Source organism: Strongylocentrotus purpuratus, unplaced genomic scaffold (genome assembly GCF_000002235.5).
Source record: "Strongylocentrotus purpuratus isolate Spur 01 unplaced genomic scaffold, Spur_5.0 spur5_scaffold_14, whole genome shotgun sequence".
NCBI classification, from domain to species: domain Eukaryota; kingdom Metazoa; phylum Echinodermata; class Echinoidea; order Camarodonta; family Strongylocentrotidae; genus Strongylocentrotus; species Strongylocentrotus purpuratus.
Genome location: NW_022145599.1, coordinates 24,279,864 through 24,305,178, shown reverse-complemented (window position 1 = coordinate 24,305,178; position 25,315 = coordinate 24,279,864). Strand labels below are relative to the sequence as shown.

Below are 25,315 nucleotides of genomic sequence, written 5' to 3'. Positions count from 1 at the left end.
CATTTTGAAAAGGATAGGGTGTGTTTGAAGGTATTTTTGTTAAAACCTGAAGTAGGGCCTACTGTATTAAATAATTTAATTTATTTAGTAAAGAATTGAGAAAAAATCAGAAAAAGGTTGGTAATATATTTAAAGACATGTAAAAGGAGTCCTATCCTACTAGACGAACAACAAAAACAACCCACAATAAAAGCAATTGTATAATATTGAAGAGACAAACTGTAAAGATTAGCGGAGAAGGAAAAAGGATAAAAATATTACATTTCACAGAGAGTATAACCAATCATATTAGAGACCACACATGGGATTTACTGGGGCCGTATACCTGAAAATAGTGAACACGATATATTTTGTGTCCGATGTCATGCTACTACGTATTATGGTAACTTTGAATAATATACTAAAATCAACAAATTAAAATACTGTCTCATACTCAACTATTAATGGACAACTATTTTACCCCAGCCACGCATTAAGGTGAGAGGTGACTTAAATTACGTGATTTCTTTTTTACTTTAAATTGTAAGATGTCAGCAATATGCACCCTTTTAAAAGATAGGATTGAGAACAATCCGCGACAAAAAGAGAAACAGAATGGGATTTGTTATAATTGAGTAGAACCTATATATGCATAAATTGGATATAATGTATAAGAAATTTTAATCAAGTAATTGCAATTAGAAGCTGAGATTTAATTTATTTGTTTCAATGCACTGGAAAACTTTTATGATCAATAATGCTTAATGATTAAAGTGGTTTTACTGTTTGAAACTTCGCATTTCTAACCCTTTTTATAAAAAAGAATGTATTCTATTCAATTAAATCATTTTTTTTCATTTTATATTTTTATTCTTAATTTTTCTTATCTTTTTTAATTTGACATTTTTTAATAGTATTTCATTTTATTAGTTTGAAACCATTTTTCGTATAAGATCATTAGTTGTTGGAATCTTCTTTTCTAATTCTTTTGCGCATTTTCTGATATTCCACATAAAAGTACAATCTTTCCACAAGTACCGGTACACATCCTAAAACAAGCCGGTTTGTAATTGCAGTCTAAATTTGTTTTTGGTTTTAAAAAATGTGGAAAAAAATACTGGATACATGCTCATGTTCAAATATTCATTTTTATTTCATGCACCATTGATATTTCATGATACACAGGTAAAGTTGTCTCTAAATGGAGATAAAAGACATTCACGTGACCCCTCCACTTTAAGGATCATGTTGGGTCTCTTCATGTTCAGATATTCAGTGGATATTTCGTGCTAATTACGAACTGGGTAATTGGACAACTCCTGCCAAGTGTAACTCTTACAACAAGATACAATTTGAAATATCAGTACAACTGCTTTTATAAGAGGGATGATTGCAAAACCCAATAACTAAGACTTACAAAAGAAGACAACTTCTGAATCCTTTGTTAAAACAATATAATGTAATATAATAATTTCAAAAAGATTTTCGACCAAATATTCACAACTTAGTAACCAACGTGTCAAACTCATAGATATACATGACTCCCATTAGGAGGTATGGGGGTAAACAGATCTGGTGAATAGGAACATATTGTCACAAGGTAGACATTGAAATACCTGCATACCTACGACGTGTGTGCGCGTCCCACGGTGAGGCCTGATCTGTGGAATAAAGAGATGAACAGAATGCTGTATTAGGCATCTCAAACTCAAAGACAAATTATGACATTTTGTTAGGTATAGTATATAGCAAGTTTATACATTCATTTCAAAATAAGATTTATTTCAATATTTGTTCAAGATACTTGGAATTTCCAAGTATCTTGAACAAATATTAAAATATTTTTCACCTTTCGGCCCTACATTTACTAATTATAAAATAAAGGAAACATAGCAGTTGCATACTCTCCAAAATGATGAGGACATATGCAAACAGAAGCAAACATGAAGACCCACCATGTACTGCTAGAATGTTATAAAGAACTAATTACTATTTCAAACATACACTGTATGAAGCCTAATAATGAATAATACACATACCTTCTTGGAAATAATTTACAGGCGGTCAAAGAAAGAGAATGGCCTCCGGCGTCTACCCCGACTGACCACACCCAGTCTTTCTTGACCACGATAGTGCAGCGGGCCTTGTTTGAGTGACCATGCACTACCCGTCTCGGCTTCCTCCCTACTATTCCTATAGCAAGGCGTTTACGTCCCGAGAACCTCAGCAGTGTTCGACCCAGTATCCCCCCTTGGTCTCCCCCCTGCTGCTTCTGCGAATCAGTCTGTAGGAAAGAAGAACAAATTGAGTTTTAAAAAAAATCATTCATACTAAAAGTGGAAGTCCACCCTGATATCAAGTTGGTTGTAATTAAATCATAAAAATGAGATAAACAAAGTAGTGCAATATCAAATTAAAAATATGAAAGTTATGAATGTGTTAAGCTGTCATCATGTAAGCTCCTCTCCTACTTGCTCTATACAGATATATATATTTTTTTAATTCTCTTAGTTATTAAATGACGAAATAGAAACGTTTCATACAGGGGTTGTATAAAACCAAATTTGCAATGATTATACTTAGGGTTAATATATGATTGAAACATTTCTTAAGTGAAAATATACGTTTTTAGGATTTTGGGGGAAAGGACACCGGGAGGCGGGCTCACGTCACGTGAAACGTCAGAATCGCCAATTGTGTTTGATTGCTTGCTCCCATAATAACTTTCTTATTTTCAATCGATTTAATATGCTCAAACTTTCACTGGACTGTTTCTCTCATTTATCTGCTTCTATTAAAACCAACTTAATATCAGGGAGTACATACATCCCCTTTAATTTCATTATGAGCCAGATCTTTGGTTGCATACTTCTTTTTAACGTACTTAACAACAGAATATGCATTCAGTTTAATTCATTTTCAGAACCCCCTATATATAAGTGGCAAATAACATGTTGCTGTTAAGGCCCTTCAGGGATCGATGATAAAAGAAACATTGAAACCACCTCGGCTCACTTTGTTTCAACTAAAGATAAACAGTTGCTGCTATGTTGGTAAAGTTTGGGCAGATTCACAAGTCTTCAAATTTGAGATCTTTTGTTTAGGTACATAATTATACTTTGAATACATTGTATGCTCGTCTATTTTTGGGGGAGGGGGGTATTGTTATAATTATAAAAATAGGCGAGCGTAGAAATAAAGTAATTTTACTTACCCAGGCTATTATCACACATTGCCTCGCCTCGCGGCAATCCGGGCCGACCTCCGCAGGTTCTGGTTTGCCCGATTGGCGGCACGACGTTGCTCTCTCTCAGCGGCGAGTTGAACAGCGGCGGCAGCTGCGATCTCTCGCTCTACCAGACGCGGTGACCTGCGTCTCGGGTGGAGTTGCTCACGCTCCTCCGCCCTCCTACGCTGTTCATCCTGCTGTTGGCGATTAGCAGAAACGACCTCCGCACGACCGTTCTCGCGATGCAACTTGTTGACTGTATAAACCAAGCAAAATATAAATGGTTAAGATGTGCTTCATGGCATTTCACAGATGACATTAAAATACACGATTCTCCATTGATATTTGTTATATAGATCCACCCCCTAAAAAAAGGCCAAATGGTGGCCCAACTCCTTAACCTGTCACAGTACAAAACGTACACTTTGAATGATCCATCAACTTACATACTTATAAGTTACAGCTATAGGGGCAGTGTAATTAGTCTCAAAATATTTTCGTCATGAATCAATATTCACGATTCTATACATACTATTTTTAACCAGTAAAGGTCTAGGGTCCACAAGACTGTCTTTTAAACAATTGAGAAGTAACAGTAATTTTGAGAGGTTTACTTTGAATAGATACATACCGTGTTGCGTGCAGTAGAGTTCAACGGCGTTTTCGTCTAGCGTGTGACGTCCACGCCGGGTGCAACGTCTGCCATTCCCATGAAGCCCAGTATGTGCAGAGCACTGGACCTCGGCTGGCTGTCTGTAATACAGGAAACATACAACAAGGACATATTACTACTAGATTGCCAATAATAAGAGATTGCAAATAATTATAAAGTGCACATGTTACAATTTTTTTAACACTTTTGATTAGGAAATTTGACAAAGGATGACTCTAAAGAAACCTATGTCAACCCATTTAGGGGTCATTATACTTCTTGAATGTATAATCAACTATGGTTGGTAAATTGGGTTTTAATTTAGGAGATTATTGTGTACTTACTGACGGTGTTGCCAGCACTCTCCTTCAATTCCTAAGGCTAGGGGTACCTTCCTCAAACAACGCGTACCCTTCTGGGTATACTCCACGCAGTTATCGTTGTACCGGTTAGCAATCATTATGACACTAAGCAATACGACGACGACGAATTCAATTACGAAGCAAAAACTAAGTAAAAATCTCCAAGCGACTTGTCTAAGACAGAATCTAGCAGAGACAGGCAGATTTCTAGCTCCTCATCTTACACGAAACCTAAAATTCGATTTGCGCGGGCGGTTTCTTTGAATGCATCACGTGATTTGAGCAGACGAACGAATCACATTCACCCAAGACAAAGGCATTTAATAATGGCAACAGGTTCCAAAAATATACTGGTGATAACTGTCATGCTATTGAGCCCACCGTGCTAAAATCTATTGTCATGCTAATATAATGTTGGAATTCCAGCGAACCTCGTACTTTCTATCGTCTGATTTGTAGAGGAATTGCTTGAAGCTATCGTCTTCAGCTGTTGATTGATAGAGCATTATAAGGTTATTCATGTACTGGACATACTATTGTGCTCCTGCATGGGTGATCAGTAAAGTGTGCCCCGTATGACGTGAACGCCTTTCTTTCATTTTGATGGACACGCAACAATAAACCTGCAAACAAAATCGATGTCAGAGGCAGGCACGTAGCCACGGAGGGAGGGGGGGGGGGGGGGCATGTGCCCCCCAATTTTTTTCTCCAAAAACGGTTGAAATTTTTAGACACCTTTTTTGAACCTCGATCGATTACATGTTCATGTATGTGCCCCCCCCCCCCCCCCCAAAAAAAAAAAAAAAAAAAAAAAAAAAAATCAAACTCTGGCTACGTGCCTGGTCAGAGGAGACAGTTAGAAGGAAAAGAAGAAGAAAGTGAGGAAAGTGTGATAAATATTTCTTTTTTTTATATCACTAAAATCGTCAAACAATCAGACCGCATAATAGACTTACATGTATTTCCCCTATTTCGTCAATGTGTACAATCTGTTGAATTGGAATGTTGTATTGATTTGCCATGAGACAAACACATATTCACCCTTCTATAATCACCCAAACATCACATCACCTGTGTTTTCTACCCAGTCCGGATTCTACCAATAGACCAATTTGTAATTAACACATGGTACGAGTTTAAATGACCCCAATTTCTAACAGATTTTGGAGATGGCGCTTTTTTGATTTGAGAATAATCGCTGCTAATGTGATAGCGGTGCGTTACGATTCCCCCTTTTGAAAATAATACTTTCACTTGTGTAGGTACCATGCATGTCATGGAATTCAATATGGTTACGTAATTTCCATGACCTCTATCTGTTGTAGATCGTAGGCTATCATCGAAATAACTGCATACAAACATACAAAACAAGCCCCGCGAAACGTTTTAAAAAGTGTGGGGGGGGGGGCTAAAATATTTACGATTAGGTTAGTTCAAGTTCATTTTATTCAAAACCACACAAAACATGATACGATCTTTTACCTAAAAAAGAGACTGGTAATAGTACATTAATCATCATATATTAACTTGATCACATCATAAAATAAAAAGTTTTAGGACCCCTTTACAAGTTAAGCTTGTGAGCGGGGCCCTATATAGTCAACACAAATACATTAACAATAAGGTGAACAAATAGAATGTAACGTAACTGTATATACAAGGGATGAAATTACTAAGCTATAGAATGTAGAAAACACACACACATACACACACACACACACACGAACAAACAACAAACACACACATACCCAAACACATGTACATAAATGTATACATGCATACATACACAGATCCAGGATTTCTTAGGGGGGGGCCCAAATTTAAAATTATACGAGCCAAATATTGGTACGTAATGGTGACCAGCATTGGCGTAATGGGGGGGGGGGGCAGGGAGGGGCGATTTCCCCCTCCCTCCTCCGCAAAGCGCCGAAACTTTGAAGTTTCATTAAATTATTAGAGAAAGAAGACGATTCGTTGTACCGTTCTCGAAAATAATCCTCGTCTGAATTCAGTCCCCCCCCCCTCCCCCTCCCTCCCGCGCAAAGCGCGGAAGCTTTTGCGTTTCATTAAATCATTAGAGAAAGAAGACGATTCGTTGTACCGTTCTCGACTTTTAATCCTTATCTGAATTCAGTTTTTCCCTTCCCCACCTCCCGCGCGAAGTGCTGAAGCTTTTACGTTTCATTAAATCATTAGAGAAAGAAGACGATTCGTTGTACCGTTCTTGACTTTTAATCCTCATCTGAATTCAGTTTTTCCCTTCCCCCCTCCCGCGTAAAGCGCGGAAGCTTTTACGTTTCATTAAATCATTAGAGAAAGAAGACGATTCGTTGTACCGTTCTCGACTTTTAATCCTCATCTGAATTCAGTTTTTCCCTTCCCCCACCCGCGCGAAGAGCGGAAGATTTTACGTTTCATTAAATCATTAGAGAAAGAAGACGATTCGTTGTACCGTTCTCGACATTTAATCCTCATCTGAATTCAGTTTTTCCCTTCCCCCCTCCCGCGCGAAGCGCGGAAGCTTTTACGTTTCATTAAATCATTAGAGAAAGAAGACGATTCGTTGTACCGTTCTTGACTTTTAATCCTCATCTGAATTCAGTTTTTCCCTTCCCCCTCCCGCGCGAAGCGCGGAAGCTTTTACCTTTCATTAAATCATTAATTTAGAGAAAGTAGACAATTCGTTGTACCGTTCTCGACTTTTAATCCTCATCTGAATTCAGTTTTTCCCTTCCCCCACCCGCGCGAAGCGCGGAAGATTTTACGTTTCACTAAATCATTAGAGAAAGAAGACGATTCGTTGTACCTTTCTCGACTCTTAGTTTCTTTAAAAAGGGGGTGGATTTTTTCTCTCTCTCTCTTTGGAATCCTGAGAAATGTAAAAAGAAGGTTATAAAATATTTTGAATTTCATAGAAAAATTGATCAAATCCCGGGGTCAAATTCCTAAAATTCCTGCTAGCTTTGAAAGCTCATTCAGGATTATTTCATTTTAAAAAGTAAAAACATTGGCCCCAGTCCCCCTCGATCGACTAGAGCTCACCTGATTTTTTTTTTTTTTTTTTTTTTTGGGGGGGGGGGGGATGTGGTACATTTAGCAGTGTTCCGGATTCGGGGGGGTGGGTCTCCAAGGCAGGGAAAGCCAGCGAAAAGCCGGCGAAAGGGGGATTCAGAAATGTTGGCAGTCCTGAGATAGGGTGGGGGGTGCTCTCAAAGGGAGGGAACGAGCATACGCGTACCCTAAATAACACTTAATGGGGGGGGGGGGAGCCGGGCATCTACTGTACATGATTGCACTTTTTAAGCGCTCGCGCGCTGGCGCACTTTACGACTGGGCTATAATAATACCTTTCAAAATAACGAAAAATTATTCTGAAGTTTATGAAGTGCTTGTTCGCGCACGTCGCGCAACTACTCTTAATAATCGTGACATACTGTATACGTGTAGGCTATACAGTTATACATACATACAAAAAAATAACACATTTCTCATGCATTATGCTGAAATTGAAACAGTCACATTTTTTTTCTTTTTCTTCCTTTTTTTCTCTCTTTTTTTTGTAATATCAGGGTGGATGATTGTACAGGCCATCCCCCCTACTTCAAGCCGGGGGGGGGGGGTGCAGCCCCCCCCCCCCCCATCCCCCCCCCCCCCGAGATTTACGCCCCTGAGTATAACAAACAAACAGACAAACAAATTAAACAATGAAACAAACATGCAGTATGTAACATTTTACATTACGAATACATTTTTTTTAAGATGGGATCTATAAAACCGTTTAAAAGAATTAAGGGATGGGCTGATTTTTAGTGCAAGTGGAACATTGTTCCATATTAAGAAGGACCTTCCAAAAATATTGAGTTATAGGAAATTAAAGTTTGACTTGAGGTGAAAGATAATTATATGAATTACGAGTATTATGTCTATGTATTGTTAAATTAAGAAAAAACTTAAACATGACTAACTGGGGTATAAGACCTTTGGAACACAAAAACATAAAAATTGCATAGTTAAATCTATTTAAATCATACACATTGAGTAATTATAAATTATGAAAAAGTGACAAAGTGGGGGCATTAAAGAAAGCACTAACATTATTCTTAAGGCTATTTTTGTGAAGTAAAAACAAATCTGTTGATAAAGTAGTCGGATAAATTGGACCAAGCCATATTGCAACAATTGATATGAAAAACAACCAAAGCATAATATAACACGATCAAGATATATTTCGGAATTATGTTTAATCTATAAAGGATTCCCACACCTCTATAGCTGTACGATGAGAAACGGCACAAATGTGATCATGATAACGGCTACGTTCTCCAGTAGACTATGACAGATGTCAGGATGCGTGGTGTTACGTAAATAGATATACATCCATTTACACAATAGCGGGTGTGGTAACTCCACATTGATACCTCGTTCTGGGGAATTCCACCTCGGGCGTAGATACCTGGAGGTAAATGGTCCCCCCCCCCCCGCATCTCTCCTGCTGGTAGGAACGTTTATGTGACAAATATTTTGTGTTTTAAAACGAGGGTATTTAAATCCCGGCTTGTTGCTGCTAACGACTATACGTTATTCTAGAAATTAATGTTGTCTAATTTTAAGAATTAAGCATGAAGTATATTGAAGAAAATTCTCTCGCGTCTTATGCTTTCGTTAATTATCTGAATCTGTATGGAAGGTTGATGTTTGTGTACCTAAATGTTCTATGTAACCCTGTAGTTTTATTCCATATAAACAAAAATTGCACTCCTATAATTTCGGTATTCATAGTAATATATCATCATGAAATATTTTTGTATTTCTTTATCTTTTATAATCTGTATAGATCATCATGAAATTATAGTAATAACCAATCTCATGGCGATTTTCCAGCAATTAAAAAACAACAACAACAAAACAAATTACGAGGTATAAAGTTCCACGGAGTTTAAGCACTCCATTTTAATCAAGCCCGAGACTATCCTTTATTTTAAAGAGCATGTCTATGCCCCTGATTTTTTACGATGAGTTCCTATTATTTATGAAAAATCAATAGACTGTGATGACGTGGTCAAAAATACAGCACCGCCTATAAAGGCAGTAGTCTTAGTTATACTGTATAAATATGTCGCTACGTAAAACACATCTTTTTGTGAACAGCAGACCTATCAGGACCTCATCTCTGGTAAGTGGTAGCATTTTCCTTGTCAAATATAAAGCTCAGTACAGTTACTGGTCACGTGGATACATAGAGAAAATACTGTTTGGAATCAGTTGAGAAAGGTTGATTATCTACATTAGAATTGATGTATAAGCCTATATTTTTGGAACGATCGAAATGAGACTTAATACATGCAATGTACACTAAATAATTGGAGGGCATACTTACGCATGTTCTATTTACTATTGATATTCAGGCAAGAACTCTAAGTTGACAATAGTTATTACTTTAAAAAATAAAAATTTGAGGAAAGTCAGAAATGGGAACGGTTGTAGATATATTTTTAGCAATACAGAGATGTTAAAATGGAGAAAACTGAATGCATCTATATTTTGTGTGTACCATTAATATTAACTGTTACTGATAATGGTGGGAAAATGCAAAGTGCAGACATACTACGCATCATGTATTTTGAAATTTGTGTCACCCATCACGTGTTCACTGTCATCCTTAAAAGAATCCGAACTACAAAAATATTCTCACTCGTAATATTTCGTGGACAAAACTTGTCAGCCTACATATTAATCTTGGGAATATGAACATACCATAGGCTCAGGTAGAATTTCAATTCTCTTTCCTTGATCTCTTTTATTCAGGATTTAAAAGTGAGACAGACATGGAGAGGAAACGCAAGGTATCATCACATCCAGATGTGACGGAACATCTCATCTGCGCTATCTGCACTGATATTTTCATTGATCCCCGCATTCTCGTATGTGGACATGTATTCTGCAGGAACTGTCTGGATAGGCTCAACAACGAAAAATGGCAAAATTCTATTGAGTATGTACATTTATTTTCTATTTCCTGTCCCACTTGCAGACATCATACCAAAATACCAGAAGGTGGAATGAATAGACTTAGTCGAATTATACCAATCGTGGGGATCCTAGACCAGGACTTGAGTGAAGAGCCAGGGCCTTCGTGTAAAAGGTCCAAGAGAGCTGCCACATGCAGTGAGCACGACCAAGAACAAAGAGTCATTTACTGCAGTACCTGCCTGGATATGATTTGCTTTAAGTGTTTCCAAGAAAACCATTCCGACCATATAATCAAGACAAGAAACGAATTTCTGGGAGAGCTAAATCAAAGGGCCCAAGATGCCAAACAGAAATATCAGGTTCAATTGAAAACCGTTGAGAACAATCTCCGTGAAGCTGATCAGGGAGAACAGCAGCTGCATTCTGCACATACCAGGACGAAGCAATCAATTGAAAACGAGTATAAGGCTAAATTAGCAAGACTGAGCAACACAACAAAGCAACGGAAATCAGATTATGCTAAATTCAAAGTAAAAGGGGAACAATTTAAAACGAGTCTGGCGATTGCTGTTCCAAAGTTGGAAAGCAAAACTTTATTAGAGGATCTAGATGACGATGACCTTAAGTCCTACGTTGAAAATGTCGACAATGTGACGAATCTTCTCAAGACTGATATTGGTGTAAAACATTTAAATCACTGGAATAAATCATATGCAACACCTGCAGCATCTAGACCTCAGTTCGGCTCTGTTCCATCTACCAGTGGCGGAACCGCAGGGCAGGCTTTTCAAATAGTCCCTTTAACAAGTCGCTCTAAAGTTCCAAACAAGGTATTTGGGGCGCCTAGATAGGTGGCCATATACAGGGCGTATCATAATAAAGGATATTGAAGTTTAATGACGATTTATATGAAAACTACTGATTTCATAATCAAGCACTTATGTCTGTTGTAAAGGACAGAATGTCCTCTTTTTAATGACACCCCAATCATACTACTACTGTCACAGTTGACTGAATAACAAAGCATTGCTGTCCACCATGTGAAAGGTGCACTGTGACAAGTTAGCATTCACAAATAAATTCTAAAGATTAGTGCTTGTGTCAGCCCAGACATATTGAAATGCTGAACAATGAGTGGATTATGTGTCTAAGAAGGAAATGTTATCAAACTTGGCACAGTGCACCTTTCACATGGTGGACAGCAATGCTTTGTTATTCAGTCAACTGTGACAGTAGTAGTATAATCGGGGTGTCATTAAAAAGAGGACATTCTGTCCTTTACAACAGACATAAAATGCTTGATTATGAAATCAGTTGTTTTCATATAAATCGTCATTAAACTTCAATATCCTTTATTATGATACGCCCTGTATATATTGACGCTATACGTAACTGTTATTTTAGACGAGAGAAGGAAAGTGTTCAGCTAGAGAATGCTAGAATGTATTCATAATCAGCCACGTGAAAGGTAACTACGAATGATGATCATGATGATGTAAAAGGGGGACACAGTTCAAGTTTAGACTGAGCAACGGTGATGTTATACATTTCACTTCGTGAATACAATTGTAGTAGCATTGAAGAGGATATTCATAGTGTATTCTATTTCATAATAATGTTTAATTTATATTGCATACATATGACACAACTACATGTAGATAAAAGAGAGAATGGCTAATGTTCTGTTAAGTTTCCACATGACACTGTGTCTAAGTGAAGTAAATGTACGGTGTAAAATAAATACGGTGACAAAAATTGATTTTCCGCACCTATAGTCTATACACGTCGTCAGTTGAATAAGAAAGAATGACAACTTTTAAAATACTGTTCAATGTATCATACCGCTATCATTTTCATAGTGACTATTTGGATATACATCCATACTCAGTTGTGTCTTTTTCTTTATTTCTTGGATCATAGTGAATGTAATTTGTTTTATGTGGAAGCCCTTTTCATAAGCAATTTGCGTCTTTGTGGTCATTACCATATACTTCCTTTATATTTTTTTTTATACGTGTTATGTATTCCATTTTCTATTGTATGTTTTGTTTTAACATATATAAGGTTTCAATAAATTTAACTCAGTTCGATTGTAGATCAGGGTTGTCGAATATTGATTGTGGGCACACAAAAATATTATTAAAAATTGGATTTTCTTTTTGGTGAGAGATACTTCAACCTTGTACCCAAAAAATATATATATATTTTTTTGTGATTTGGGAGTTAGTAAGTCTAGAGGAAAGCTCAGTTTTTTGACTAGCTGTCATTAGGTGGGAGTTCATATGGGGAAAGGGCACACAATATCCACAAGTAAAGGTAGGGGGAGCGTATTAAATTATTTTTTTAAAATCCAATAGCCAAAAATTTAAATTGAAACATTTTTTTTATTCAGGAAAATAACCCTTATTGGTATGATATCGGGCATTCTTTAAATATGATGGTTTCGTTTTCACTGGCTGCCTGCCGTAGCAACAAACATCAAACTCCGTTTCGTTGACGATCAGGCATGCATGAAGTCTTACGTCTTCTTTGTTATTAGGGCAGACAGCCAGTGGAAAGGATTCGTTTAATAAAACTATAGAAATGCAAGCATTACCTTAAGCCCCACTGCACTACTTATGGCTACTTGCGCCCTCTTTATAACAAACAATGCCTAATCGGTGACCATTGGCCCCCCCATGATCCCTTTTTCTTATGTTAATTGTGAGCTGATTTGATGGGATAACCACCTGTCGTTGACCATGGTGGGAGGTCTAATTCTCTAATCCATCCTGGCCAAACTAGTACAGAGGGGCTTTAAACAAACAGAACTTTTGTTATTCCTGGCTCATTTCATATGAAAGGGCAGAAAATATTTCTAGAAATGTGATTTTTCTCTTTAAAATTCAGATACCGTTCGCCAAATGACTTTTTAGTACCCTTTCTTCAAATCGTTTTCAATCACACCTGCGTGGAATATGCATCATATGAGTTGCATCAAATTAATGAAAGAAGAGGATCTAAACTTTACTAAGCTATGTGTCATTTATTAATTATAATTGTGATCAAGTTATCATAAAACATCGATAAATTTCAGTTTCGTTTTGTCTTGGAGGCACTGTACAGAAGGAGTGGAAATTGTGCACTGGGTACATATTAATGAGATTTTACAAAGTGCTAATAAAATATATACGTTTGCAAATTACTACTAAACTTTTCGTTGTTTCTAAAATTCTAAGCTTTTCCGGCAAGCTATTCGGTAAGTAGGCCCGACACCATTTGTGTAGTCCCATACATCTTTCTGTGTACAGTGCTTGTTACTTTACCAAGACTGAACCAAATTTATTATGATTTTGATTATTCCACAACTTTACAGAACACACCAATACTTACATGCTACATGATCAACTTTTTCTGATCCATTCCACACCTTTTCTTTCACAATGCAATCACATGACCAGAACTCAACTTTATCTTTTAACCTTTTACACTTTCATCTTATTCTTGAAAACGCATGGTCAGATTTTAACCAAATATCTTTATAACTGATTCCCTGTTCAAGTGCATTCAATCTTAATATTCTCTGTACGTACTTTCCTCATAACCAGATAAACATTAACAAAAATCTAAAATATCAAGAAAAATTGAAATTCATATATGCAAACCTGATCACAAAATTGAGTTTCAAATTCATTTTCCACAATGTCCTCAGGACATGTACGAAGTACAATATACAGACCTTTTTAAAATATACATTATGATATGGAAGAAGGGAATATAGCCTAGTAGCTTACGTCTCGATATTTTGTGTGATAAAGTGCTGAGATGTTATGACGGCACTTATTTTTACCCCGACAATTTTGTTGTACCTCTGACGTTTTACTTACACCTCTGACATTTTTACCTGGCACCGAATTCCCGTGCTTTGATTATGTAAAGGAGTCACCAGATTAAGACACATTGAAGCAAAGCGATGCAATGCGGGAGTTTACAGATAGCACATGGTACAAATGACCCCAAATATCCACAGATCTTTTACACATGGAGAAGTTCCACTTTGAGCATCTTAGAATAATAACTGCCAAAGTCCTAGATGTGCTTCATGAACACCTTTTGTTTGCCCTCTTGAAAAGAATACTTTCACCTGCGTATCTTAGAACGTCCCGTTGGTACATAAATGAATAATGTTACATAACTTTCATGAGCGCATATCCAGTATTCATCTCTGTGGGTTTTACCTTTTTGGTACAAATGACCTTTATCTGCTCATGCTCAGACTACAACCGTAAACTGGCTTATTGATTTTAGTCAGGACATACCGGTAGACCGACAGCCCACTTGAAACAAAGTCGATCTGGTCAACCCTAAAAATAGCAAAAAGTGCTGTAGTCTCTCTTGGTACGAAACAAATAATATTGCTAGCAAAAGTTCTTGCGCAGAAAGCACTATATAGTCCTCATACTCAGGAACAAAGATATCATACACCTCCAGGAAAGCAGTTCCTTCCTTGCTGATTGTCGCACCAAAATAAAGGAACGGGACTACAACGACAACAACCTTGAGCAATCGAAGCCCCATTGAAAATGGAGCAGAATACCGACAGCATACCGCCATTTCGTGTGTGGCTCTACATCGTACCACAACACGCGAACAAACCTGAGCGTTTGATATTGTTGTGTTTTAATGAAATAAAAGGAAATATGCTCCAAAGTGATCAATCACATGTAATCGCAAGCTAAAACTTTTCCAGGCTGTATTTTCAAAGAAGGTAGAAATTAGATGTTTTCTATTATAACAAACTAGTGCGTCAGGGGTTAAACTTGACGATGACGTTTCAAAAATATAAATACTTACTTTTACTCTACGAGGTTGATAACAATGTGCTTGCCAAATCTGAGCAAGAACGTTTGACGAGGAAAATTTAAAAAGGGGTTCTTACATTTTCTAGGGGGCTATAGTATGAACACTGAACAGGAGGAACAGACTTGTTTGTGTGCTGTTCTCTCTCTCCTCTCGTCTTCTTTCATTTGATTAGGCTTACCTATTTAGAGTAGCCTAGCTATGGCAAATTTAGTTTTGTTGGAGGGGTCGTAGAAGCAAAATGAGAGGAGGAGGAGGAATAATGGTAGTTATATAACCTAGCCTATATCAACCACAAGCATATAGGATATAGACCATACTTCACCAAGGACCGGCGGAGATTATGTGCCCTAACCCTCCCCCCCCCCCCCCCCTCACACACTGATTTTTATTAACGCTTTTTCTCGAAAATGTCCTCATAAGATTAACCCCTCGAACATATCAAGAAAGTCTACCTCGATTAAAGCTCTATAAAAGTACAAGTTGAAAAAAATTACTCGTGTAATTCGAGGGTGCACGAAGTCTACGCATGTGTAACAGGGGTCTTAAGCAAAGAATAGGAAAAGGGAAGCCTAAATGTGTTTTATCAAGTTAACAAAACATTCGCTTTTTCCAGACTGATTGCCTGTTTGACACCCTTAACGCGGCAGGCGCTACGCGCCGTAACAAGCAAAAGAGAGATATATATATATATATATATATATATATATATATATATATATATATATGTTTAACTGAACCCCCCCCCCCCCCCTGCCAGCCGGACTGAAACTGCCTACCACATCTTTTACACATAATCTTCATAACAAGGTTTTAGGTTTGGAGTCAGTCATCTGAAAACCGACCCTCTGTGAATATAACACGATTGCAAAGATTGTTTTAAAACAAATCAATTCAAGGGTAATATTATTGTAAGGCTCTTTTGCGTATCCTTTTCAAAAAAAAGAATATTAGGATAATTTAATACACGATTGTAATTTTCGCATGTCTGCAATGGTGTTTAATGTGAACAAATACTCATCGACGCACACACACAATAGCGGGAGGCAACTCCACAACAATGCCTCGTTCTGGGGAATTCCACTTCGGGCGTAGTACCTGAAGGTGGATGGGGACCACCCCCCCCCCCCCCCCCTCCTCCCACTGGTACAATGTTTGTCTGTTGTTTCATCAACTTAGGCCCAAGACTATACGTTATTTTAGATCTTCACGTTGTCCAGTTTTGAGAATCAGGCATATCGTATATTTAAGCAAACTCCTTCGCATCTTATAACTTCGATTATCATCTTTATCCTATAGTTTTAATCCATACAAAGTGTTAAGCATTTCTAGAATTTCGGTAATCATGGTAATATATCCTCATCAAACATTTTTCCATTCGTTTATCTTCTGTCTTTATTCTTTTCATAGAATTAGTAATGGTAACCGATTCCATGACGATCTTTCGGCTATGAAAAAGAAGAAGGGGGGAGCCGGGCAGCGTTATTTTTTTCTGCGGCACAGATTGGGGCTTTTTTTTTTTAAAGGGGTCTTGATTTACAGACTAATAGTGGTCGTGTGCGTACTAGTAGAGTTTAGAGATCTGTTTTTAATAGTGTTACCAGGGTATGTGAGTCCACTACCGTATGGAAAATCATTACATCAACGATTAAAATGAAATTGGAAATCTAAAGACGAGGCAGTACGTCAATAAGGAGAACATCACAATAATTATAATTAGTCAATAAAACTTATAACTAACAGCTAACTTAAACGAAGAGGAATGTTATCTAAACACATAGTTCGCGATGGCCCTTCAAACTTCTTCGCAGCGCTATGCGCTAGCGCTAGTGAACATAATTAGTCTCACGTACGTTCAGACACTTTTCAGAAGGGAAAGAACGTACTTCCCATAGGTCATGCCCCGATCTGTGCCGCAGAAAAAAATAACGCAGCCGGGCATCTACTGTACATGATTGCACTTTTTAAGCGCTCGCGCGCTGGCGCACTTTACGTCTGGGCTATGATAATACCTTGCAAAATAACGAAAAATTATTCTGAAGTTTATGAAGTGCTTGTTCGCGCACGTCGCGCAACTACTCGTAATGATCGTGACATACTGTATACGTGCAGTCTATACAGTTATACATACATAAACAAAACAACACATTTCTCATGCATTATGCTGAAATTGAAACAATCACTTTTTTTTTCTTCTTCTTCTTCCTTTGTTTTCTCTTTTTTTGTTTGTAATCTCAGGGGGGGGATATTTGTACAGGCCACCCCCCCCGTCTTCAAGCCAGGGGGGATGCATCACCCCACCCCCCCCCCCCCCTGACCACAAGGATAAGTAATAAAGACCGTTCTTCACCTCCGGTGGAGATTCTATTCCTCACCCACTTTTTGTCCACAATCTATCTAGACTTGTTAAATGCACTGTACCCCCTAAATAAATTGAACCCCTTCGACCATATTCCCTATAAGCAAGGTCTATCTTAACTAAATCTCTATCAATGTTATTGTTAATAAAAATGTGTCTCGTGCAAATCGAGGGTGTACGAGGTTCAGGCTAAAGGATTGAAACTAACCCCAGACAACTACCCCCTGGACAACTATCCTAGGCGGTAGTTCTTCAAGGGGGTAGTTTTCCGGCGGTAGATGTCCTAGGGGTAGTTGTCCTAGGGGGTAGTTGTCAGGGGTAGTTGTCTGGGGGTAGTTGTCTGGGGGAAGTTGTCCTAGGGGGTAGTTGACTGGGGGTAGTTGTCCTGGGGGTAATCGTCCTAGAGGGTGGTTGACTGGGGGTGGCTTCCCGGGGGTGGATTTCTAGAGGGTAGGTGTCCGGATACGACATTTGATATCCCCCCCCCCCCCTTCCACCCCCCCCCCCCTTTCCCGACCCCTGGATGGAAACTGCCTGTCATAACATTTTAACATATTGTTCATAATTAGATTTTAGGTCGGGACTGAGTCAGATAGAACTCGACCCTCGATGAATATAACACGATCACAAAGTTTAAAACGAATCAATCCAAGACTATTTAAGGTTCTTTTGCATATCATATCGTTATTGAAACATTCGCATCTCTTCGATGGTGTTTTGTGAACGCATACTCACCCATGCACGCACAGACAGTGGCAGGTGGTTGCTCCACATGCCTCGTCCTGGGGAATTCCAACTCGGGCGTCGTTCTGGGGAATTCCAAATTGAGGTTAATAGGTACCCTCACCCCTCCCCCTCCGCTCCTGCTGGTACATATTTTTCGTCGATTGACAAAAATTAAGCGGTATAAACAAGGGTTTTTTAATATCAAGTTGTCATTGTATTTTTTCCTATGTTTCATCGATTGAGGATAATGACTATTACGTTTTTTAAATAGAAATTCATGTTGTCCAGTTTTGTGATAACCGATTTCATGACGATTTTCCGGCTATGAAAAAGCAGAATAAATAATGAAGGGAGAAGATTTTATGCAGATGCAAATCTACCCCTTAACCCCCCCCCCCCTCCCCTGGACTGCCAAGTGAAAATGTGACGTGCATAGCAAAACGCCATCACGTGTCCAGACCCACACAGTATCGTCATTGGGTCAACCTCCCCCCACCCCCCCCCCCCCCCCAGCAAAAAAACACATCCGCCCCTATTATGAGCAGCACGAGACGTCCTTTGTTTGTAGAGCATGTCGATGCCCCTGATTTCAACTATGAGTTCCTGTTATTTAAGGAAATTCAATAGACTGACGACGTGATCAGAAAAGCACAGTAATCGCCTGTATTCAGGCCGATATTAGAGCGGGAATCAATTTCTACCGCATACTTATTCGGTACGTTGCTTAGATTAAGCCCCAAAACACATTTGGTGAACTGCAGACCTATCAGGATCTCATCTCTGGTAAGTGGTATCATTTTGCTTGTTAAATATAAAGTTAAGGTTAGTAACTGGTTATGCGAAATCATAGTGAGAAACTGTTTGGAAGCAGTCGGGAACGATTGATCATGCTTATACTTTGGGGTTTTGGAATGATCGAATTAAATGAGACTCAGTTTAGTTGAAAATCACATGCACTGCAAATGTGCCTACTAACCCATGTGGTAAGAACGTTTGATATTCAGGCAAGAACTCTAGGTTGACAATAGGTTTTACTTTTAAAAAAGAAAAAGAAAAAAATAATCGGTTCCAAACAGTTTGAGGAAAGTCACAAATGGGAACAGTTGTGGATATAATGTTTTTGGCGATACGAAGATGTTATAATGGGAAAAATATTGATACATATATATTGTGTACCATTATTATCAATTTGTTATTTTTGTTATTGTTTTAAAGATAAACTTGAGTTCTGGTTAAAAAAAAAAAGAATTCTCACAGAATCAAACGGAGCTTACACTGAATGTTCAAGATTACAAATAAATGTCATGTGCCAAACAATTTTGGAAGAAAATGTATATTGGCTGAGTAATGAGCAGAGAAAAATAAGGAAATCAAGGTAGGTAGCCCCGACACCATTTGTGTAGTCCCATCATCTTTCTGTGTACAATGCTAATTGTTACTTTACCAAGACTGGGCCAAATTTATTATGGTTTTGATGACTCCAGAACCTTGCAGTGCACACCAATACTTACATGCTACAAGATTAACTTTATCTGATCCATTCCACACCTTTTCTTTCGCAATGCAATCGCATTACCAGAACTCACCTTATCTTTGATGCAAAGTGCAGCCATGTCACACGTTTTTTTTGTTTTGAAATTTGTTTTACGCATCACGTATTCACTGTCACCCCTAAAAGAATCCGAAATATAAATATATCCCCACTCGTAATATTTCGTGAACTAAAATAATAGGCATATAGATTATTCTTGAGAATATGAACATACTATAGGCTCAGATAGAATTTAAATTCTCTTTCTCTATTCTCTTTCAGTCAGGATTTAAGTTATAAAAGTGAGACAGACATGAAGAGGAAACGCAAGGTATCATCACATCCAGATGTGACGGAACATCTCATCTGCGCTATCTGCACCGATATCTTCCATGATCCCCGCATTCTCGTATGTGGACATGTATTCTGCAAGAACTGTCTGGATAGGCTCATGCGAAAACGGGTAGGGTTTCTACAGTTTTTAACTATTTCTTGTCCCACTTGCAGACATGATACCGAACTAACAGAAAGTGGAGTGAATGGACTTAGTCGAATTATACCAATCGTGGGGATCCTAGACCAGGACTTGAGTGAAGAGCCAGGGCCTTCGTGTAAAAGGTCCAAAAGAATTGCCACATGCAGTGAGCACAACCAAGAGCAAAGGGTCATTTACTGCAGTACCTGCCAGGATATGATATGCTTTAAGTGTTTCCAAGAAAACCATTCCAACCATGTAATCAAGACAAGAAACGAATTTCTGGGAGAGCTAAGTCAAAAGGCCCAAGATGCCAAACAGAAATATCAGGTTCAATTGAAAACCGTTGAGAACAATCTCCGTGAAGCTGATCAGGCAGAACAGCTGCTGCATTCTGAACATACCAGGGCGAAGCAATTAATTGAAAACGAGTATAAGGCTAAATTAGCAAGACTGAGCAACACAATGAAGCAACGGAAATCAGATTATGCTAAATTCAAAGTAAAAGGGGAACAATTTAAAACGAGTCTGGCGATTGCTGTTCCAAAGTTGGAAAGTAAAACTTTATTAGAGGATCTAGATGACGATGGCCTCAAGTCTTACGTTGAAAATGTCGACAATGTGACGAATCTTCTCCAGACTGACATTGGTGTAAAACATTTAAATCACTGGAATAAATCATATGCAACAGCTGCATCATCTAGACCTCAGTTCGACTCTGTTCCATCAACCAGTGGCGGAACCGCAGAGCATGCTTTTCAAATAGGTACTCTAACAAGTCGCTCTAAAGTTATAAATACGGTATTTGGGGCGCCTAGATAGGTGGCTATATATTGACGCTACGTAACTGTTTTTTAGACGAGAGAAGGAAAGTGTTCAGCTAGAGAATGCTAGAATGTATTTATAATCAGCCACGTGAAAGGTAACTACGAATGATGATCATGATGATGTGAAAGGGGGACACAGTTCAAGTTTAGACCGAGCAACAGTGATATTATACATTTCATTTCGTGTATAAAATTGTAGCAGGATTGAAGAGGATATTCATAGTGTATTCTATTTCATAATAATGTTTAATTTGTATTGCATACATATATGACACAACTACATGTACATAAAAAGAGAATGACTTATGTTCTGTTAAGTTTCCACACGACACTGTGCCTAAGTCAAGTAAATGTACAGTGTAAAATAAATACGGTGACAAATTGATTTTCCTTTTCAATCTTAGACCGCACCTATAGTCTATACACATCGTCAGTTGAATAAGAAAGACGGACAACTTTTAAAATACGGGCCACTGTTCAATGTATCGATATCACGATATGATATCATTTTCATAGTGACTATTTGAATATACATCCATACTCAGTTGTGTCTTTTTCTTTATTTCTTGAATCATATTGAATTTAATTTGTTTTATGTGGAAGCCCATTTCATAAGCAATTTACGTCTTTGTGGTCATTACCATATACTTCCTTTATATTTTTTTTTATACGTGTTATGTATTCCATTTTCTATTGTATGTTTTGTTTTAACATATATAAGGTTTCAATAAATTTAACTCAGTTCGATTGTAGATCAGGGTTGTCGAATATTGATTGTGGGCACACAAAAATATTATTAAAAATTGGATTTTCTTTTTGGTGAGAGATACTTCAACCTTGTACCCAAAAAATATATATATATATTTTTGTGATTTGGGAGTTAGTAAGTCTAGAGGAAAGCTCAGTTTTTTGACTAGCTGTCATTAGGTGGGAGTTCATATGGGGAAAGGGCACACAATATCCACAAGTAAAGGTAGGGGGAGCGTATTAAAAAAAAAATTAAAATCCAATAGCCAAAAATTTAAATTGAAACATTTTTTTATTCAGGAAAATAACCCTTATTGGTATGATATCGGGCATTCTTTAAATATGATGGTTTCGTTTTCACTGGCTGCCTGCCGTAGCAACAAACATCAAACTCCGTTTCGTTGACGATCAGGCACGATGAAGTCTTACGTCTTCTTTGTTGTTAGGGCAGACAGCCAGTGGAAAGGATTCGTTTAATAAAACTATGGAAATGCAAGCATTACTTTAAAGCCCCACTGCACTACCTATGGCTACTTGCGCCCTCTTTATAGCAAACAATGCCTAATCGGTGACCATTGGCCCCCCATGATCCCTTTTTCTTATGTTAATTGTGAGCTGATTTGATGAGATAACCCCCTGTCGTTGACCATGGTGGGAGGTCTAATACTCTAATCCCTCCTGGCCAAACTAGTACAGAGGGGCTTTAAACAAACAGAACTTTTTTTTATTCCTGGCTCATTTCATATGAAAGGGCAGAAAATATTTCTAGAAATGTGATTTTTCTCTTTGAAATTCATATACCGTTCGCCAAATGACTTTCTGGTACCCTTTCTTCAAATCGTTTTCAATCACTCACGCGTGGAATATGCATCATATGAGTTGCATCAAATTAATGAAAGAAGAGGATGTAAGCTTTACTAAGCTTTGTGTCGTTTATTAATTACAATTGTGATCAAGTTATCCTAAAACATCGATAATTCTCGGTTTCGTTTTGTCTTAGAGGCACTGTACAGAAGGAGTGGAAATTGTGCACTAGGTACATAATAGTGAGATTTTACAAAGTGCTAATAAAATATGTACGTTTGCAAATTACGTTTGCAAATTACTTCTAAACTTTTCGTTTGTTTCTAAAATTATAAGCTTTTCCGGCAAGGTAGTCCATAAAACAATGGCTGCAAAATTATGAACATGACCTAAATAATCATGTGTTAATACTTTCTTAGTTCATGTCATTTCATTTCATTTATTTTCCACATTAAAAACCAGAACAATATACAAGGTAAGAGAATACATTGTACACATTTGACACATAAAGCAAATGAAAAACAGAAACATAAGCATAAAAGAACAATGAAAATCTACATCAGTCAACAAACATCAACATTAAAACATAAAAAGATAAGTAATGTAGATGGGGCTAGAAAAAGGGAAGCTTGTCGAGTCTAGCCCTGGTAGCAATGGAGGGGAAGTCCACCCTGAGAATGTGTGTGGCCAAGTATAAAGGCAGAGTAAACACATCCTCAAATGTCTGCTTTTATAATTATATTAAATTGACCCGATGAAAACATAATTGCGATTTGAAACATAATAGTAATTATTTTTAAAATTAATAATGGCTATTTAGAATTGCAAAGATATTTCTTATATTTCAACTTAAATTGTCGTAATGATGCAGATTGTTTGAGACTGTCATCTAAATCAGACCATGTAAGGTAACCCTGATACAATGTAACAATGTACATCACTGTTGCATCTAAACCAGTTTTTAAGTGAGTTTGGTAATAGTCCCTTTTCAGACCTGTATATAAATTCTCCCAGTTGTAACCTACCTAATTCATATACAGTCAAAATCCTTAATTGTTTAAAGATAATGTTGGTATGGGCCAAATAATGAGACTTGGCAACTACGCGTATTACACTTTTTTCCAACAAATGTAAATGATTTAACAATGTATTTGATGCATTTATCCATAGCATATTCCCATATTGTAAATAAGGTAGAATTAATGAATTGTATAGTAAAAGCAGTACCTTTGACGGTAATACAAATTTCAGTTTTGATATAACTCCAGTAATTCTCGAGATCTTCAATGCAATATCATTAATATGTAAAGACCATGATATTTAGTCATCAATGTTAACTCCCAAGAAGCGGGCACTATGTACTTGCTTTAAGGGCTCTAGTGAATCAACAAACTTTAGAGTAAGTAAGTTCTTACACTATTGTTCATTCAATGGTGCAAAATGCATACAATTTGTTTTCTCAATTTTTATCCTTAACCCATTCACTTTATACCAAATATTAACCTTTTGTATTTTTTTATTCATATTATGGACAAGATTATCTAGTTTCTTCTCGCTCAAAGAGACATTGGTATCGTCTGCAAAAATAATGTATGACAAAGTTGAGGAAACATTTGGCAAATCGTTTATATATAGAATAAACAACAGTGGCCCATTTATTGATTCTTGGGGCACTCCGCATATAAGTTCTTTTTCAAATGAAGTTGCATTATCATAAACAACATATTTTCTTCCCTTTAAATAATCCTTTATCCACTGTAATGGCAAACCCCTCACACCATAGTACTCCAATTTGGATAATAAGGCTTGATGATTAATTGAGTCAAAAACTTTTGAGATATCCAATGACAAACAGAGTGAATGTTTGCTATCATCAAGGGAAGTAAGTATTTGGTCCAAAAATATGTCAAGGCCAATATAGTTGAATGACCAGATCTGAAGCCATATTGAAAATTCGACAATATCTCTCGTTTCTCAATGTAAGACAATAATCGAGAGTAAAATAATTTTCCCAAGATTTGGGAGAAAACGGGCAAGAGGGACACCGGTTTATAATTCCAAAACTGATCGAGAAAGTCTTTCTTATAGATCGGAGTCACCCTCACCAGCCTCGTACTGTGAGGGAATTTACCAATGGAGAGGGAAAGGTTAAAATATGTACAAGTGGAGCAAGAATGAAATAGATTGATTCTTTAATGACAGAAACAGTTAGATTATCATGACCAGGACTCTTACCAATTTTCAATGCCTTCACTATATCTATAATTTCATGACTTTCTATTGGTTTCAGCAACATTGACTGTTGATATTGACCATTCATATAAGACCTACACTTCAGCATGTAAATATTACTTGTATCTGTAAACGCTGTCCCAATGCTTATAAAATATTTATTGAATTTGTTTGCAATATCAACAGGATCTGTAAGTTTCTTATTATTTTCATCACGAAAACAGTCTTGGTTCTTTCTTTTGATTTCCCTTTTCAACATGTTGTTAATAATATTCCAGGTTCGTTTACTGCAATTACTTTCTTCAAACTGCTTTGCATAGTAAGATTCTGTTGACCTTCGAATAATTGAAGTGAAAGTATTTCGATACTGGCGGTATACCTTTTTTCCGCTTAAAGAGAAGGTTGAGTTCTGGGAAGACGTGAAAAATAATTTGTGAGCGGTATCATTCTTATTATGCAAGTGTGGAAGAACATCAGATAAGACATGTTCCCTGAAAAGTCCCATATACATCTTTTTGTATACAGTGTTTGTAACTTTGCCAAGACTTGGCCAAATTTCCTACCATTTTGATGATTCCAGAAC

At 37.4% G+C, this 25,315-nt stretch overlaps 2 protein-coding genes across 2 annotated transcripts; one reads left to right on the top strand and one right to left on the bottom strand.

Annotated features, from left to right (window-relative positions):
* Window positions 1–1,547: 1,547 nt before the first annotated feature.
* LOC115923561 lies at window positions 1,548–4,440 on the bottom strand. The gene is made up of 5 exons (XM_030984526.1): window positions 4,205–4,440; window positions 3,840–3,961; window positions 3,194–3,464; window positions 2,019–2,263; window positions 1,548–1,640 (listed from the first exon to the last, which is right to left on the bottom strand). The coding sequence occupies exons 1-3, from the start codon at window positions 4,318–4,320 to the stop codon at window positions 3,205–3,207; spliced, it is 498 nt and encodes a 165-aa protein (XP_030840386.1). The 5' UTR covers window positions 4,321–4,440; the 3' UTR covers window positions 1,548–1,640; window positions 2,019–2,263; window positions 3,194–3,204.
* A 15,496-nt stretch (window positions 4,441–19,936) lies between these two features.
* On the top strand, window positions 19,937–21,584 carry LOC115923757 (tripartite motif-containing protein 59-like). The gene has a single exon (XM_030985053.1). It carries the CDS (start codon window positions 19,961–19,963, stop codon window positions 20,942–20,944), a length of 984 nt encoding a protein of 327 aa, XP_030840913.1. The 5' UTR covers window positions 19,937–19,960; the 3' UTR covers window positions 20,945–21,584.
* The last annotated feature ends 3,731 nt before the right edge of the window (window positions 21,585–25,315 follow it).

What these genes read in the sequence shown, in the direction of transcription:
- LOC115923561 (XM_030984526.1), bottom strand. Translation starts at nt 4,320, where the DNA reads ATGATTGCTAACCGGTACAACGATAACTGCGTGGAGTATACCCAGAAG. An exon ending in GAGTGCTGGCAACACCGTCA is followed by an intron (nt 3,962 to 4,204) that starts GTAAGTACACAA and finishes CCTGTATTACAG; the next exon opens with ACAGCCAGCCGAGGTCCAGT. An exon ending in ACTCTACTGCACGCAACACG is followed by an intron (nt 3,465 to 3,839) that starts GTATGTATCTAT and finishes TGGTTTATACAG; the next exon opens with TCAACAAGTTGCATCGCGAG.
- LOC115923757 (XM_030985053.1), top strand. Translation starts at nt 19,961, where the DNA reads ATGAAGAGGAAACGCAAGGTATCATCACATCCAGATGTGACGGAACAT.